Genomic DNA, 19,011 nt, shown 5'->3' with positions numbered 1-19,011 from the left:
CCTCGCCGCTATTTATGGCCCGGCCCGGCCCGGCCCCCCCGTGACGCGCGGCTCCCTCGCAGCGCGCCCGGGGGCTGCCTCGCCCGCCCACGGCGGCTCCGCGCCGCTCGGCACGGCTCGGCACGGAGCCCCAGCGGAGCTGGAGAGATGCGGAGGCGGCTGGGGGTGGGAGATGCCAGCCCTGGAGGGCCGCGCTGTGAGGGGGGGCAGGTGTGCCCCGGGTGTCGTGTTCCCCCTCCCCCCCCCCCATCTCTCCCGACTCCCCGTTCCTGAGGCTGCACCGCGTGCAGTGGGGGTTTTTTTTTGGGGGGTGGGGGGGGATGATCTTGGAGGTCTTTTCCAATTGTAATCAGTCTGTGATCCTATGAAATTGCTAACGGGGCTGGCCGTGAGCCCTGCCAGGCGGCTTTCCTCAGCTCCTCACGCTCCGTGGCATCGCTCAGGAGCGGTTCTGCTGCCTACAGCAGCAGAAGGGAAACATCTGCAAATTGGCAGTGTTTGCACGGCACCCTGCTGGCGTTACTTAACGCTCAGGGGCAGGGGATGGGAAGAGCGCCCCTTCTAGGTGCAGTACAGGTCTTGCTGCATGCGGGGCTAACGGTTTCAGAGGGCGACGCAAAACACAAAGGTCAAATTCTTCCCTTTATTTCACCTGAGCAGCTAAGTGAGACAGTGAAAGTTTTATCTCTTAAGTGTCACAGTCATTACCGTGTGATCAAGTGAAGAAACGACTAACCAGATAACTATACTTGTGTCCCGAATGGCTCACCCCAGCATCACACATACCGGTTATTATTTACCTAGCAACCCAAACATGTTAGACATTTCACAGCCAAAATAACCCTGGCTCCTGCTCCCAAAAGATTACAGCCTGGTCACTGTGGGGAAATCCCCGTGACCTTGTGGAGGGACCACTGTCATCAAATTAATGAGGTTAAGGGTTTGTAAATCAGCTGCTGAAACAAGGCTAAAGAAGGCAAGAAATAGGGAGCTGATGGAGATTAAGATGTAGACACAGGGAATAAGGTAAAGGAAAGCAAGGAATCTGTGGGGCTGGGCTGTGCAGTTGCGCAGCCAACAAAATACAGCACACTGGCTCAGAAGCATCTTTATCTTATAACATGTTAAATTTCTGAGTCTAATTAACTGTGACAAAGATAAATATGGAAAATACTGTAAAGGGGCTGACCACAGGGAATGGATTTCTTTCTCCTATGAATTCGAGTGAATACTTAATTTTCAGAAGCTAATGCTGCAGTCCATGTTCTGGGGTGGGTTTGGCCCCTCTGCCCTGATAACTGCAGTTTGAAGTGTCAGTGTGGCAGTTAAAGATCACCAAGTGCTTGCAGCGAGTTCTCTCTGCCTGTCTCACAAAGCAGGAACCAAAATAGCCGTGTCAGTTTAGATAGCCAGAGCTTGGTGGTTAAGAGAACTGAGTGCTTCAGTTAAATGAATAGAATTATAGAGCGCTGGTTAACATTTTAAATCATATTTAAACAAGTTATGGTTAGCATTTGAAATTCACCAGGGTTACTTAATTTGGATAAACTGGAATCTACCAAGCCACCTTGATTAATCTATATTTATATACAGTCAAGTGGGTAAATATACTTTCAGAATTGTTTTTTCTTCAGTTAACTTTATAAATTTGGATGTTTCTACCTAAAATCCTCGCCCAAAAATACTCTGATTTTATGAGTTTTTTGGACCTGTCTTTCCTGCTAATTTTACTGTGTGTCATGGTCAAATTTTAGAAGACGAATTATAAAGTGGAGGTATTTTTAATTCTTTACTGTGTGGAAGAAGGGAAATCTGGGAAGCATCAGAACTAAAGATACTGTGCTGCTTTTATGCCACATGTAGCATTACTGATTGAAACCAAACTAAAAATGGGATTTTCAGTGACAGGATTTTTAAAATGCCTTTTTTTTTTTAATTCCAGGTCTTTTGCTGATGAACATTGTGAATATTTTAATGATGTAAATGCAAGATAGAGCCCTCATGAGCCAAAAAATAACAAGAAAGACATATATAAAAATGCTGAACACAGACTTGAAGAGAACAGCTTTTCAGTAGGAAAAGAGGCTGAAAATAATAATAATAACAAAAAAAATAATAGAAATCGTACAGGACTGTGTGGCAAACACTTGTTTTGTGCCAGCACCCAGGTACAACTAATGAATTATTGCTTACAGAATACCAGCAGGGTTACAGGATACTACTCGGAATCTGGCGCTGGGTTCTCTGCAAGTTGTCCTTTAGTGGAAAGTGAGATGGCCTTGGATTAGGTCCCTGGGGCCTCACTTGTTCCTAGAGGGAGGGCCACAAGTTGTTTGGAGAAGCGCTATGCCAAGGCAGTGAGGTCTGTTCTCATCTGCCGTGGGATCTCTGCCTGGAACCAGAGAGGGGGGAGATTACAGGGGTCACGTAGCTGGTTTATCTCCCTTGATCTTCATAGATCCAGCTATTTTGTGAAGTTGGGAAGAATTAACAGATAGTTCAGGTTAATCACTTGAGACATACAACATGCTTCTTCACATACTGTGTAATTCTGTTTGCTATTATTACCATATATTCATGTATACATTACTGTGGCATATAATGATTTCAGTGGGATGCATGAGGCCACACAGGCCTGAAATGCTGATCTTAGTTTCTCTGAAGGGTTTTCAGACCCTGTTCTATCTCAGCTGCCCTCTATTTCCACTTCTACTTGATTGTGCTTCTAATATATGTTAACTGTAATTTATTTCTATGTAAAAGAAATTTTAATGTCTTGTCTTTCTGCTCTTATTTTGCATCATTCTAGCTGCTACTGGTCTAAGATGTATTTTAATTGAGTGCTTCTGTCACATATAGTACTTAATATTTTTAGTAAGCCTAATTTACTGTTCCTTATGTATTGAAATGGAAACAGGAAATTTTATAATTTCTTTCCATTTTACATACAGCCAGACCTGGAGTCCATCAATGCTGAAGGTAAAAGTCCACGCCAGCCCACATGGTAGATTGGAAGCGCACTGAATCAGGGTTATCAGTGTAGCAGTAGTACCATCTGCAGTTCTTGAGTTCCAGGTGGCTCCTGAGCAGTCCAGGTGACTGTTCCCTGCAGCAGCTATGTCATATAACCAGCAGCAGAGCTGCAGTCAGAGGCTGCTGTCTATCCAGATCCTTGGGAATCCTGAGGGGAGGGAATAAGGTTTAATGAAAGTAACAAGCAAATTCTGCTGAGGCCAGAAACACTTGGTCCCAGGTACCCAGGTCAACTACATTCTAATTGTCAGGGTGTTCTGGGATCCTGGAGGAACCACTGGAACCTCCCATTTATGAATCAGTCCTAAAGCTTCACTTTTACTTTGGCTACCCAGCATCTGTGGTGTGTGTCCTGCAGTTCTCATAGAAGAATTTAGTCTGGCACTCACAAGGAAAGGAACATTGATGTCCTATATTATGGGGAACTGAGCACAAAGCTCTCTAAAAATTGATATCATTTTATTTCTTTTGGTTTCATTTCATCCTTGTATGATTTTCATTTTCCTTATTTCAATTGCCTTTCACTTAAAGTACCTTTTCTTTGTATTTTACAGTTGTAGCATGTCCCGTTTATTTTTTTTGTTTCCTTTGTTATCTCATTCTTCTTCTTTTTCTCTTTTTTATCCCATTCAATTTTTCTCTAGCTTTTGAGAAGTGGCAATGTTCACTTTTAATGCACTCTATTGGCCTCAGTACTTTTCATCGTATGGAAAATGTAAAACATGCAGTCTGATCCTGTTGTTCCAGTTATTTATTACTGGGGTAATAAAGCTTGTGCTTGGAGTTTCTTTTTGCTATATTAGGTGCAGAGTGCATTTCATGGTCTAAATGACTAAGCACGTATAACCTAACACCCAGCTCCCCTCCCCTTTGACTGTTCAGATGGAAAAGCAGAATTTGGGGTTAGAATTAACTGTATGTGATTCTATCTCATCAGTGTTTGTTCAAGGTCAGATGTCATATTTTAAATAGCATTAATACTTTTTTCATCAAATTAATATTACCGCTGAATTCCAGTTTTTGTTGTAGTTACTGTCATACATTGGACTTGTTTCACTTTTGGTTGGGAATAATAGAAATATTATGAACAGCCCAAAGACTGGATTAGCAGCATGAGGTTTGGAAGAAAATATTGTTCTCAGCTTGGCTCTACATTGGAAGTCATGCATTTCTCCTCTTCTTACTTTTCAGCTCATCTGCACTGCCTCGAGTCTAATTATTCAGACATTATGTGGGTGAAGTTATTTCTACAATAACTGTGGAGAATCCACAAAGGTCTGTTCTTGCCAAGTTACATGAAGCATTACTCCTGCAGAAGCCTGAGTTTGGCTACCTCCCAAATACCTGGACTAAAAAAAAAAAATAGCAGTGTTATTTATTATTATTTTAATTACAGAACTGACAGACTAAGGCCAGTGGGAGAAGAGACAGAAGCAGCAGTAGATTTTTTAAAAATATATATATATTTTATTTTTAATTAAAGCAAGATAGAAACAGTTGCAGGAAAAATGGACAAAACACTTTTTCCTTACCCTACATTTTTTAGTATAGTGAAAATATGGTCTCAAGCCCTCCTCTCCACAGTCCTGTGATTTTACATATACTAGCATGCGCTGAACATGTATAGGCTAAGCAGTTCAGCTTTGGGGCTGTATGCATATATGTATTAGACCTTTTCATGTGTACATATGGTATACCACATTATCTTACAGTTATGATATAGTGGCATAAAAGTAGGCCACACTTTGAACTGTACATATGACTAGCAGTGGTGAAGCATTAGTTCCTCTGTCTGAAGTCCCAATGAATGTCACATCCATGCTGAACATGCATTTGGACATTCCCAAGGCAGGGCAGCACACCTCTTTGGCCAAGGAGCCATGCTTGTTCTCATAATTACTCTTGCATTTAACACAGCTGATATTTTTGACTGAGTAGTGATAGCCAGGAATTGGGGCTGCAGCAATGAGATGTGAGAAATACGAGCTTTGGAGGAAATAGAAATTGACATAGTGTAGAAAGCTCACTTATAGTGTCAAGGGGGAAATGCAAACAGAAACTGAATTAAACTGTTATTATATCTACAAAATTAATCATAAGTTGTTTCCTTTCACAGTTACTGTTTCTTCTCAGCTCCAGACCAGAAACTCTGAAGCTCACTGGTAGGCACTGCAAAATAACGTGGTACCGTTTGAATTTTTCAGGTATAGTATAGAATAGGTAAATTTTAAATCTGTTGCTTGCAACATAAAGCAAATGCCTCTTTCTGAAACTCTTGTAAAAGAGTGCAAAAAATAACTCGGCATAAGAATAATTGGAAATGTGCTTCATCTTCCTGCTACTCTGAATTTCTCACTGCTTTGAGTAATCTCAAAAGCTTCCAGTACTTGATAAACCTCATGGCCAGCTGGGCTAAGTGAATCACTCCTCTGAAAAAAAAGAAGTTGCACAAGTGGGATATCTAATTTCGTTTTTGCCTGTGCAGTTCCACAGCTTCTTTTTGACAGAGTGCACCAAACACTATTAGTTAACTATCGTGTTACTATGTACTGGGGGAGATCATTCTGTCTGAATCTTAACTTCAAATTTGCACTGATTTTAGTTTCTTGGATTCAGTTTTATTTCTTACCAATACCATAACCACTTGTGCTATACCATTCTACAGCTACAAGAGTCAGAATTTGGGTACCACCTTAGTTTCCCCAGTCACTAGTGAACGCACTCAATAGCACGTAGTATAGCTGATCAGCTGTTTGCTCCTATTGAATTTCAAGTTTGGAGTAAAATCAGAACATGACCTAAGATATTTCCATAATTATTTTATTTTATCACCCCCAATTCCTCTTTTTCAGTATTAAATTTGTCATGGTCAACGTGTGTGTGTGACACACATCGTCCATCCATGAGTGGAATGCCAAATATCCTGTTACAATTCCTGTGGGATGTGTACTCCTTAGTGTGGATTTCAGAGGCCCTTTACAAGACATGTCTAGAAGTCTGATACCATGAAAAAGCTTCTGAATTTACACATTGCAACAGACAGTTGGTGTAAAGAGTGGGCAAAGTAAACGGCTGGCTGGCTGTCCTGCTGAGAAGTACATAGTGGTAAGGGAGCAAATTGCAATGTAAGATTTATGGTTTACCAGCAGTAGCTCTTGGCAAGAGGAATGAATCTATTTACAATAACAAATTAAGGGAGTTGTACTGGGTCAGATTCAATTTATATTCAGTTTCCAGCAGCTGTCAGTAGCGGATATCTGAAGAAGAATAGACAATAAGAACATGATAAACACAGCTAAAACTCCCCCTGTACTCCTGCCAGGCTAAAACTATTCCTTTTGTTCAGAGGCCCTTGATGTATTTTTTTCTACATACTTTTCTAATTGCCTTTTAATTCATGTAGGTTTTTGATACCCTGCAACACCCTCAGTTACTGTATAGCGATGCAGAAAATAAGTTTTCCCTCATCTTCATACATGTAATGATTTTATAGCTTAATTCAGAAATTTTATCTCAGCTGAGGAACCTTGTATATTCAGTCATTCATTGCATGAAAACAATCCCTACTTGCTCTTCTCTGTATATTTTCTATTTCTAATACATTTTTAGAAGTCATGGGACAAGAAACACAGGTTATTCAAATTGCAGGTGAGCATGGACTTTTGTAGTGAGGAGAGATGCTTTCTGCTTTGTTTTTTAGTCCTGAGAATTCTATCAACCACTTACTCTTTGTCAACTAAGCAGTGGGTAACATTTTCATGGGCCTACTGCAATTCTCTTTTAGTGAGGAACTAATATTTAATAGCCAGGAAGCTGGGTAGAAAACAGACTAAAGCTACGCTTGGCAACCTGCAGAGCCCATTTCTTCCATATGTCTGCAGAGCATGGTCTTCCGGAGTTGCCTGTTAGCAGGCATCTTCCACTTAGTAATGCAGAAATGTTGCAGAAAGTTGCAGAAGGAAAAACATAGCTGTAAGGGAAAACTTCTCTGCAGCAAGAGATTACAGTGAGGGTGCCAGGAGCACAGCAGAGTGTGTCAGTGATGAGGCATTGGTTATGTTTCAACACATTACAGAGATATCAAAGGAAAGAAGATTTGGAAATAAGGGGACTGAAAATCTGGATTATATCTAAGTAATAAATATTCACAGTTAAATCGTTGTGTTACAGATGCTTCCATGAATATGACAGGTGAACAAGGAAATTTCCTTGCAATGGAAACCCAAAACTAGGAGCAGGCCTATGGTCCTCTAAGGAAATAAACAACATGCTTGCAGCACTAAGAGGCATGTAGATCTGTCACTGAGGAAAGGCAGAGGTAAGGCAGAAGTGCAATTTATAATGTTAGTGACATATAAAGTATAAAACTTTAACTGTGCTGCCCTCTTCTGTGTATTAGATAAGGGAAAAGGACAGGGATTTTTAAATCTATCTTTCTTACACAGAGAACTTTAGTTTTGAGTCCAAATGTGCATTTACAATGCTTAGAATAGCTACATCTTATATAAGGCTCCTGATAGTGAGTGATGGTGACCAGAATTGAAACATAACTGTCCTTTTGCTTTAGGTGATGAAGTCTGATCTTTTTTCCCATGTAGGGAAAACGCTATTTCCCTTTCATTTCAAGAAATAAAAAAGCTTGAAGCTGAAACAAAAACTGACACTCATGAGGGAGACTTACAGATTTGAATTAGAAAGGCTTTACACTTCTCTATAACCCAGTGCTGAATTTATGGTTGTCTTCTCCTGTGGTGAGTGATGTCATGGAATCATTCATGTAAGATATTTAGGCATTTGGGTGTGAGAGATGCTAGCAACTGTTCCAGGAGAAACTCAGAATTTGTCTGGCTGGAATGTGCTGAGTTTGGCAAATTCCACATTTGCGTAACAACAGTAATAGGCACCTCTGCTTCTTGAAAATGTCTCATTTCCTGCTTTGCCTCTGCTGCTATTTATGATATTCTGATGAAGACCTCCAAAATTCTCATTGTAGAGATATACTGGAATCGTATGGACTTCATTATTTTCACTTTAACTTATCAAAATTCTTTCTGATTTCATTCTCAAATAAGAATGTAATAATACTGATACGATTCATTATCTACCAGTTTCTCTCCAAAAAGTATAAGATGATCAAGATCCAGGTTCATGAGAAACTACAGACAACAAGCGCAAATGTAGACTGAGAACAGAATGATACAAAATGTGTACCCTATATAAAGAGGGTTATAGGACACTACAGACATGAAAAACATTATTTTATAAAGGAAATGACACATCCCAAGTGATGTTCTTTCATCAAGAATATTCTACACCCAAACCAGTTGCAGTGAAGAAGATTATTTTTTTTTTTCCCATTCATCTTATTACTCACAGAATCAATACTTCAGTACCACATCTAGTGAATACCATGTCCTCAGATCTTTGGAGATGCAGCGGTGTGCTGAGCTGCTGATCACATGGGGGAAGTGCCAGGGAATTATTGCCCATGCTCTCAATCTCTGCATATCTCATGCTTGGGGGCAGAGCTCCCTGTCGGAGATTTCTTTGACAGGCATATTACAAAGTAAATCTTTGGGCCTTAGGCATTTAAAATTGTCTTTCTTAATTTTCCAAGTCATCAAATCTACCTATATTCAAAGAAGGACTCAGTAATCATCATATTCTCTGGTGGTAATGAAATGCAGCAATTTTTCTGCCTTTCATGGCATTTTTCCTGGTTTACAGTTTTGGAAATGAGATCAGAATCAGGCCTTGACAGTCTTTCCCTTTCTCTACACTTACTCAGAGCAATAATTAACATTAACCAGGCAAACACTTCCTTGTCATCAGAGTCTTACGTCAAAAGCATCAGTCTGTGATTTCACTGCCTGCTCATGCGCCCAGGGCTGTGAGGGAGAAACGCTCTTTATTCAGCGTTAATGTCAAAAAGAATATGATGAATACAGTAAATTGCATTTCTTCAAAGGCTCTTTCTTTTCACACTCACCCTGCCCTCTGCATAATCCTTTCATAATCTCTACCAAAGAAAGGGCTATATATTTGCATTACTCCTCTGCTCAAGCACATCAGCACCACCAGAATCATTCAGATGAGTCTACAGCCTTCTAAGGTAACAGCAGCACGTAGCTAGGCAACAAAAAAAGAATATAGTATTTTTTCAGGGAGGAGGGCTTTTCTAGATGATCTCATACAGATGCAGTGCTTTTTGCCTTATAAGAAGAAAACTGTTCATTGGAGAAATGAGTCTGTTATCCTGTCATCGTCAAGTCATATCGGTATATAGGCTTCCCTTGATGAGCGCTGAAAGAAAATAACAAGGCATCATATAACGTACTTATTTGTTTTTCTGTATTTATTACATATTTGTAATTTGATTTACAAAAGCTGAAAGCCACAAATGATTTTATGGCAGATTTCATTAACTATCATTCTAATTAAAATGGAATGCTTCAATAATTACCAAGTCAGCTGAAATAAATTGTTTCTCAGTTCAGCGGAAATTGTGTCAGCATTGAAAAAGAGATTTTTTAAGTGGAAAAGGCATCCCATTATATGTACAGTCCATCACTGTATGTAGTGACAGAGTGCTTGTGAATGGTGCACACTGATTTTATGAGTCTGAACAGATTCAGCTGAGTGAAAACCAAAAAATTGATCTGGACTAACGGGTACAGCACAGGCACTGGATGCCTTTGTACCCCAGGCAGAGAAGCGGGCTGAGTAGCTCCCCATCTGACAGGTTCACAGAGGACTCAGGAGGTGCCAAGACAGTTTCTGCTGTGTTGTGGCAGCAGGAACTCAGGTTCTGGATAAAGACATTTGCCCCCTGTTTCTCAGGGGGGTTTGTGCTGGCAGGGTCTCAGGACAGCCACTGACCCATGTGAAATCGTAGCACCATCTACTGGGGTAAGGCTAACCTGAGCACCACCACAATCCATTATCACATCTCATGTGGCAAGTGGACATCACTTTCAGCTATCCTGTTTCCAATTTCTGCTGTTTTTCTTTTTCTACATCACGCTAATTTGACAATTTGTCTCTACAGTAATTTTATTTACTTGCAGAGCTGTCAAATCTTGTGCAAATCTGAGTGCAGCAGTGCAGCCTGCATGGCTGGGACAGGTCATACAAAGCAGTGGCACGAGATCCAGCGAGTGCCAGGAAAACATTCTCCATGGAGCAGGGAGGTCCCTCTCAAATTGTCCACGTCTGTGAAAGAACATGATCTGTACATTGCAGTTTTTGTGGCACATATTTTTTCTGGTACAGACCTCAATGTATCTGATCGGCGAGACATTACATCACAGTCTTGGCAGCTTTCATGTATGCATTTCCTCTCTTTGGCATGTTATTTTATTTGTGTATTCCAGAGCCTGTTCTGTGGGATCATTTCCATTCTCCCCAGCTGGACTGAGCCACAATTCATACGATGTTGTCTCTCTCATCTTGTCATTCTTTGTGGTGTAACAGGGATTGCCCAGTTAGGCATGCAAGCCAAAAAAGACACAACTTATTTGCAGCCAGTGAAAGACTCAAGCAACTTTTAAGAGGATAAAGATTGGGTGTCAGGAGAAGGCATGCCATCTTCATAACGTTCATAACAAAGTTATGAATGTACATAACAAAGTTTCTGCAGTTTTAAAAATTACTAGAATATGTTGCAAGTATTAAACTAGTGTGATATACTAGTGTGTATACAGTCTGCATCTAAGATGTAGTGTTTGTTTATTGAGAGAAAAAAAAAAAAAGAAAATTATTAATTGTATGACCTATTAACTGCTTGAGTATATCTGTGGAGCTAAACGCTTAGACTATAGATGAACTGAAATGTGTGCATGCAAATGGCATATGCGTTTGAAATAAAGCTGTAAAGATGGAGGTTAAAGCTAATAAAATGTTCACTTCTTGTTTGCAAAATAAAATGAACTCTCATTTTTTTTTTGCTAGGGATGGTCCAATATTCTTCCTGCCAACAAAAATAAGTATATGACAAGACTTCATCAGTTATACACTAAAAATATAATCCAGAGTATAATCTCAATTAAAGCTGTCGGTTTGCAGGATCAGACCCAGAATGGTGAGTTTGAAGGGAAAGGGAAGAAGTTTTTTAAATAACAGATCCTATTTCAAGCTCCTAATCAATTTTCGTCAATAGTAAGAATCATTCATAAATTAGAATTTGACAAGTTTTTTCATTATTGACTTAGGTCTTAAAAAAAAAAGTCCAAAATATATTGCTATGAAAATAAGTCAGTACAAACTTGCACAGAAACAATTTATGTGACTCATTCTTAATCATTATCTTCTGTCCACCTCAGAAATAATTTTGTTCTTAAAAAAGTTGGCTGCAATGTTAATAAAACTGTTTATTTTCAGATTTTTGGTAGTAAAACTAGTTTTGTTCTATTAAAACAGGAGAAAATTGGATATGTTGGCATTTACTGGTTTTCCCTGCAAGTGTTTCAGACTACGTGGATGATTTATTTGTCAAAGTGACAAAAACAAATACTGCTGCTTAGGTACCTTCACAGTCCTTAGACAGAGCATGTGCCAACTCTTCCATTAGCAAAAGTGTAGAGAAATAAAGCTGCCAGGCATCCTGGGGTTAAGCAAATTGCTGACAATGTACTGAGGTTATTTTGGTCAAAGACGTGTGACACATCAGATGGGAACCCAGATGAAACTTATTTGGGTAGATCAGGAAAAAAAGTGCTGTGATAAACCATCATCCCAAAGCTACATGAAAATAACAGAGAGAATCATATCCAGATGAGAGAGTTTGGCAGTCTGGGAAGACTTGTTGCTTGGGTCTTCCTGCTTGGCCCAGTGTGGGCACAGCTGCTGTCCATACTCTCTTTGGCCACTGTAGCTATGGCAAAGTGTGCATCTCCCTTTGTCAAATTAAAGCATTAGTTTTACATAGATACTTGTGCCCTTGCTGCTCTTTTCTCCTGCTGCTGTTTGTGAGGAAGGGGCATGGATTTATCTACAATGGGACAGCAAAGGCTTTCCTGTTACCTGCTGCAGTGTGAGGGCACTTGGGATGGGCTGTGTAACGGCCCGGAAAGAGAGGGTAGAGGGAAGAGAAATCCAGGGTGAAGCTCATAGCTTGTTTCACACTGCCGTATCACCCTACCTGACATTACCACCACACAGGACACAGAAGGGTGGGAGATGCCTAGCATGAAGTCATGGAAGCTAACTCAGTTCCCCTCCAAGTGGGAGGTCACAGCTTCCAGCAAGCAGCTCTAGAAACTCATGGATCTTCATGTTGCCACAGCCTGAGGCAAGGGGCATCCCCAGATATGGGTAGCACAGTGAGGTGTTGCATGACCCTGCCATTTTCTTATCGTTCTGTTTTCCTCCCAAAGCTCCAGGGCAGCAGCTGCTCCCGATTCCCATGCTATATTTATTCCACAGACACAATGGAAATTATCTTCTGCCTTGTTCTCTCCCTCCAACCCTGTGCATGGAGCTGAGCTTAAGGCAGGAGCCAGGGACAGGTAACCTCTAAAGCACACAGCTTTGGCATCTGAATCTTGTGTGTGCTGCAGTAAGATGCTGAAAAGCACCAAAATGGATGAGACAACTGGCAAATTACTCAGTGACCCTGATGAGTGTGTGGAATGAAGCTGGGACAGCAGAGTTTCCAACCGTCCAAACAAACAGGATGTCTTTACCATTGCAGACAGGGCTGTTCCTTTCATCCACAAAATAAACAATGGAGATAACCTGCCACAGGATGCAAAGTTCTTTACAGGTAAGACATGAAGTAAGAAGTACATGAACAGATAAAAAAAGTATATGAGAAAGTTATAGAACTTGGCAGCATATATATTCTGCAACAACTGAACTGCACTGAACAAATGAGGGCTTGCATGTTTGCACGTTTGGTAAAAGTGGTTCATATTTTCAGCATCTCATGGAAGGAAAAAGGGTTTTATGTTGCTGGCAAATGGTTGCGAGGCACATCAGCAGAATTAGATACACAGGTAATAGCCTCAATTTCTCCATTTTTTTTTTCTCTTTGTTGATATTTTCCATAGTAACATTTGAAAGATTTTGCTATAAACATTACTTTTGTTTAAGGAAAAAAGTTGAGTCGGCCACTAGTTCAGTCTGTATTTACACCAAACTGCATTTCATAAGGGAGAGGAAAGTGGTAAAGTTATCTGCTTGACAGGCTAAAGGGAAATGTTTTTAACAGCTATTAAAAAGTGTAAAACATGTAGTTTATAATTCAGTGTTCCAGGGGGAGATTCTTATCAAAGCACTTTATTGATGTAAACACATCAATCTTGAACATGACTGGAAGACCAAAATAACATTTTATTTTTTTAATTAACTGTTCCCAGTGTGTAGTACACATTGCTCTATGCAAGGAACAGGGGAAATATTGTCCACTTAAGTGCAAAGTTCTTCCTGTCACTTCTACAGACAGTTCAGTTGTATCTCTGGATACAAAGCTGCTGAAATGCTTTCTAGCTGCTCATAATGAAACTAGGGGATGAAGAGTCTTCAGATGTTTTGGATAGCTGGTACCAGACAGCAGTGACAGTATGAGAGCAGCTAGAAAGTCTTGCTTCCTCCCAGGGAGCAGGACTGTGTGTGCAGGCCCGAGTACATGCAGAGTGGCAGAGCCCAAGATGCACGAACTGTGTCGGTCTGCTGGCTCAAACACACAGCAGGTTACTCTAGTGCACAACACAGCCAGCGGCCCTAGGGAGCTCTCGTCACAGTGTTTGCAGATTGAGAGTAACATGTGGAGTAACATGTGCCATTCAGCCACTCCTGGAGGACTCTGCCTAGAGCTTAGGAATGTGAAACACATGTCTGCTTCTGGCATTTTTCCTGGATTTGAATGAGGCTGTTTGTATTCAACACAGCTGCTCTAAAGGGTCATATTTGCTGATGGAATGTGTCTCATTACAAAGCATTCCAGAGACTAAATTTAGGGATAGTTTTTTTTGGTTTGGTTTGTTTTTTTTTGGGGGGGGGGAGAAGTCAGAAAAAAAATACTTGTAACAGATTAATGTTTTCTCTCCCACTTATTCTCCATATAACAGGAGCCAGCTAATGATCATTAAAACCGGAGAATGGAAGATTTTTGCTGAAACTGGCAGTGCATTATCATTCAGCAAGAATTCAAGCTGAGGGAGCCCCCTACAGGAAGAGCTGTGATCTCAGGCAAAGTAACGGGTTTGTCCTTTCTGTTGTTATCATCTCATAAATTTAACATCCACGTCATTTAAAGAAACATGCCAGATCCAAAGCTATGGACCTCTCCATTCTTAAGTAGCAGATGTCAGACTTTTTGATACTCCACAGTAGAGTCCCTTTACTGGAAAGTCACTCAGCAACTATGTACTATAAACAACCACATACCATTGCTTCTCTGAAAAGGTAAGTGGTGAAAAGTGCACCCCTAGGGTTAGTTATTGTGTATAACGTGGCTTGTGAGGCAAATGCTAACATCCCAATAAATTATTTAATATTATTATTATGTAGTGGTGAAGGCTAAGCAATAGAGATGCAATAAAACATAATTTACTGATTCCTTCTCTTTGACACGCAGGCTGAAGCAATCTGTATGCAGCTTACTTGTCCTTCTATTCCCCTCAAACATACACAGTTGCATTTCTGTCCTCCCCAAAATCTGGGAGGGAGGCATTCATTTTCTGTTAAAAACAAACAAACAGAACATAAACAAGACCAAACAAACAAGCAGAAACAGATCAACAAAGCATATTGCCTTTGCATTGCCTGCATGCATTGCCATGGTTGAAATGCAAATGGTGCACCAACGGTGCACCAATGAAGGTTTCATTTGTGGTGCAAAGGCAACTTCAACCATGGCAATGCATGCAGGCAATATGCTTTGTTGATCTGTTTCTGCTTGTTTGTTTGGTCTTGTTTATGTTCTGTTTGCTTTCCAATATTAATACTACATATTGTCTTTATTTACAGTTTCATTCAAACGTCCAAGGAAGTGCTGATCATTCAAAGGATGCTAAGCCAAATGATCAGATTAAAGCTGCTGCAGAGTTGGCCTTCTGTAGAGGCCCTGTGCAAACTGGGTGAGTCACTTCTAAAACTGGAAGATATGGATTTATTTCTGTTATTTTTTGCTGTGTGACTTTCTCCATTGTACTTGAATCACCACTGCCTCAGTTTCCTCAGCTGCTCAACACTGACTAGCCTGCTCTATCAGGCTTTGGTTTACATAATGTTCATAAGGTTTACCCTTTTTAAAATAGCATCCAAGATCCTCCAAGAGAAAATACTGAAATGTAAAGTATTACCATCACACGTGTTTTTTTTTTTTTTTTAAAAAAAAAAGTTTACTAGTTGCTCTTTAGATAATTGATGATGATGAAGATACTAAATAATTGATACGTAGTATTGCATGTTTGCACCAAAATGCAGGATTGGTAAAGGCTGTTATATTTCCCCACGGACCAGGTTAGAAACAACTATTACAGAAGTTTTAATTAATAATGGAATTCTATCTTAATGAATTTCTATATTGTCAGTTTCTACCAAAAGACAACAGTTTAGTAAGCCTCATGTCTCCCAGAACAGAAAGGGAAGCATAGGCTAGGTATTAATGCTAAATCTGAGTGTGTTTAAAGCAAAGCTTCTGATTTAGCTGGAACTTTACCAGGAAAGACTTTCAGCATTGAATAGCTGGACTGTCCATACTGAAAAATAGGAATGACTCCCTCCTGTCAGGTGTAAGGGAGTGCGAGGTGAAAAAAAAACAAATCAAACCAAATCCAAAACAAAAATTCAAAAATATTGGTACTCAAAAATAAAGGTATTTGCTACCACAAGTAATGAGTAAGAAAAAGTAAATCACATTTTAAACAGACCTAGAGCCCTTCCTATTTGTCTAGTCCAGGATGAGATAATAAAAACACAAGCAGATGATTTAGAATCATTTACATTTATTGCTACAGATGCTTTACAACATTGCATACGTGAACTTGTTAAAATCCTGATGTATGAGGCAAAAATTATATTAGCAGTCCAGAAACAATCATATGAGTATAAAAATTTTTAACTGCTAATAAGCTCGGTGGACTTGTGAAATCCAGTATGCAAAATTGGTTCCTAAAATGAAGTTTAATCATCTTTGGATAGTGAGATACCTGTTAAAAACAGGTTGTAAAGAACGTCCAAAAAAAAAAAAAAATCCTACCAGTGCAGTAACTAATAAACTTGAAAACCCGATTTACACTATGTTTTTGTAGCTGCCTACAAGCTAGTTTCCCCCATACTATTTTTTGTAGAAATAATTAAACATTTATTTAAGAAAATCCAAGTGATTTTATTTTGCTCATAGATACATGTATAGTGAAATACTAGCATCACCACTTATATACAAAATCCGTTAAACACAGCAGGATATACTGGTGATTTCCTGATCAGGCAATTAAGATCGGGCAGACAGACACTGATTCACCACTTCCAGTAAATGAGAGTTTTCCAAAGCAGCTGCTACACGTTCTTTATCAGCAAGCTGTTTATTAACTGTGCAGAAAAAACACCCCCCAAAAATGGTCAAAACATTGGTATAGAGTACCTTTTTAAAAGCATTTTACATTGCAACATAATCGCACCATTGCTATGGTAACTCAGACTACTAATTCTGGAGACACCACGGAGTTGTGGTCTGAAGTCAAAGCTACCATATTACCACAAATTAATCCAGCAAGTTATTTATAATTCATCAGCAGAGAGCTGTACATGTATAGATTCAACAGGAGAAGAAATTTACCCCAGCCTTGCCCCTTTTTCTGAGCCCTCCAAACAAATCAGTAACTACATGAGAGCACAGGCTGTCCAAGGAGATTTAAAGTAAAGTAAAAAACATTTCTAAATTTCATTATTACACATGCCTGTTCTGTAACATCCCCTAGAAGGGGCTTGGTGCATGTAAAGTCCCAGATACTAAACTGTTGCTCTGCAGGTGGAAAAACTTACTTTCTCTCTAATTTTCAAGATTAATAAAAGAAAACCACAAAAGATAACACTTAAAAGTTTACCTGCATGTTCAGAGGCATGTGTTCCTGGTGTTATATGAACATCCATCTCAAAAAGCATCAAGAAAGAAAAGGGAGTTCAGTTAACAAAACATTGGAAGTTCAAAGTAAAACAATTTAATACAGAAAATACAGCAATAACAAAACAAAACAAAAAAGACATTCATGCTAATGCCAGATACTCTACATCACAGCATAAAACCAGGTCTAAAATCAAGAATCATCAAGATCTCCCTCCTCCCATGCCATGCTGTAGAGGCCAGCAGGTACCTTCCCAGTATAACCCCACTCACCTGTGACATGGCCATTACAGAACTGGAACTCTGCACCCATTTTTCAGTTTAGTTCCTTCCCCAACTCCTAGAGTGTTTCCCTCCCCCATAATATGAAAGAAAAAAGCTCTGGTTATTTTATGCTGTAAGTTAGCTAGCTGCCTTTTAAACCACATTCTTCCCTTGTGCTTTCCAGAGTGATTTCATTACTCACCTTAAATCTCTCGGGCAGAGATCTGATCAATTTTACTTTGATGGACAGGCCGATTAACGTTGCCATGCTGCAGTGGGGAATTGTAGGGGTGAACTCCACTGCCACGGTGCTCTCGGCATCGTTCACCTGTTGGAAAGCAAGCAAATAATTCCTGTGTGCAAAGCTCGCTGCCTTCACCCCAGCTAGCTGGAGGCACGTTGTGTGCAACACAGCTCAAAGCTGTGCTTTGCTGCGCGTGGGTTCTTCACTGCTTTCAAGACTGTGTTTAAATGCAGTAGTCAGCTAATAATAAACCTATTCTCATGGCACAAAACAAAACAACCAAAACATCCCCACACAAACACACAACCAGAAACAAAGCAAAAGAGAACAAGAAACCTCACTTTAACTCGAACTTGCTCAACAACATTCAGCTCCTCCAGGGTGAGGGGGTGCTCGGGATCGTTAATGGAGCGGATGAGATGTGTCAGGTTAAGGAAAGGGCACCGTCCTGTGTCCTGTCTCTGTCTCTGATCCTGCCCTGCCCTGCCCGGCCCCGGCCCAGCCCGGCCCTCCCGTCAGGATATCGAAGATCTCCCGGTCGTCAATGGAGTCGGGCAGCTCGTCGTCCTCCTCCCTCGCCGTCACGGGCCGCTCCCCGGAGCGGCGGTAGATGAGGGGGTTGGCGTTCTCCAGCGGCGCCCCGCCGGCCGGGCCCACCATGGCGGGAGGTGGCGGAAGAAGCCCGGCCGCCCTTTGCCGCCGCACCGGGCGGGCGGAGCCGCGCTGAGGGGAGCGGAGCGGCCCCGCTGCCTGTGCGGGAGCGCCCTCGTGTGGGCAAGAGGGCCGCGCACAGCCCTCGGAACGGGGTTAGCGCGCTGTGAACCCGCTGTAGTACATCGGCTGTTTCAGCCTCTCTGCTGTATGTCTGATTTCTCCTCACAAAACAAGTAATGTGTAGGTTTTTATTGTTGTTGCTCAGGTGACACCTTGCTGCCTGCATCAGGTCGTAGTTATCGATAGTAAAACACCTCGGGCTGCCGGAGGTGGCTTCCCCAATGGCTAGCAGAAATAAAAGCTTGGATCCTGTGTTACTAATAAAGATATTCATGTAATAGATGCTGGCATAGGTGTCTTAACTTCTTTGGCAGCCATTTGACACCTGTCACTAACAGGCTGTGTGGCTGAATACCAGGAACTTTTCAGTTACCACCAGTGTCTGTACAGCACGTTTTATTCTGACAGCTCAGCTAGCTGGTTAGCTAGACTGTCAGGTTTAGAAAGAACACATTTTTCTCTCTGTGTTGGTATTGTTGCTGTTGTTGAGAGTCCTTTCAATTCAGCGTACTATAATAAAATTGAATATGGACATTTTTTTCTCTTTTCCTTTGTGCTCATTTGTTCTTCAGCAGATTTAATCAATGTAAATCACTATAAATTAAATAGCAATGTATTTAATTGCTAA

General features: G+C 40.7%; 1 protein-coding gene across 1 annotated transcript; it reads right to left on the bottom strand.

The window, feature by feature from the left end:
• Positions 1–15,963: 15,963 nt before the first annotated feature.
• On the bottom strand, positions 15,964–18,333 carry CIAO2B (cytosolic iron-sulfur assembly component 2B). Its single transcript, XM_035336532.1, has 5 exons — positions 18,134–18,333; positions 17,951–18,030; positions 17,568–17,693; positions 17,085–17,130; positions 15,964–16,569 (listed from the first exon to the last, which is right to left on the bottom strand). The coding sequence occupies exons 1-5, from the start codon at positions 18,267–18,269 to the stop codon at positions 16,472–16,474; spliced, it is 486 nt and encodes a 161-aa protein (XP_035192423.1). The 5' UTR covers positions 18,270–18,333; the 3' UTR covers positions 15,964–16,471.
• Between the last annotated feature and the right edge of the window lie 678 nt (positions 18,334–19,011).

The sequence above is a fragment of the Oxyura jamaicensis genome, chromosome 11 (genome assembly GCF_011077185.1).
Source record: "Oxyura jamaicensis isolate SHBP4307 breed ruddy duck chromosome 11, BPBGC_Ojam_1.0, whole genome shotgun sequence".
NCBI lineage: Eukaryota > Metazoa > Chordata > Aves > Anseriformes > Anatidae > Oxyura > Oxyura jamaicensis.
This window is presented reverse-complemented; position numbering and strand designations above follow the sequence as displayed.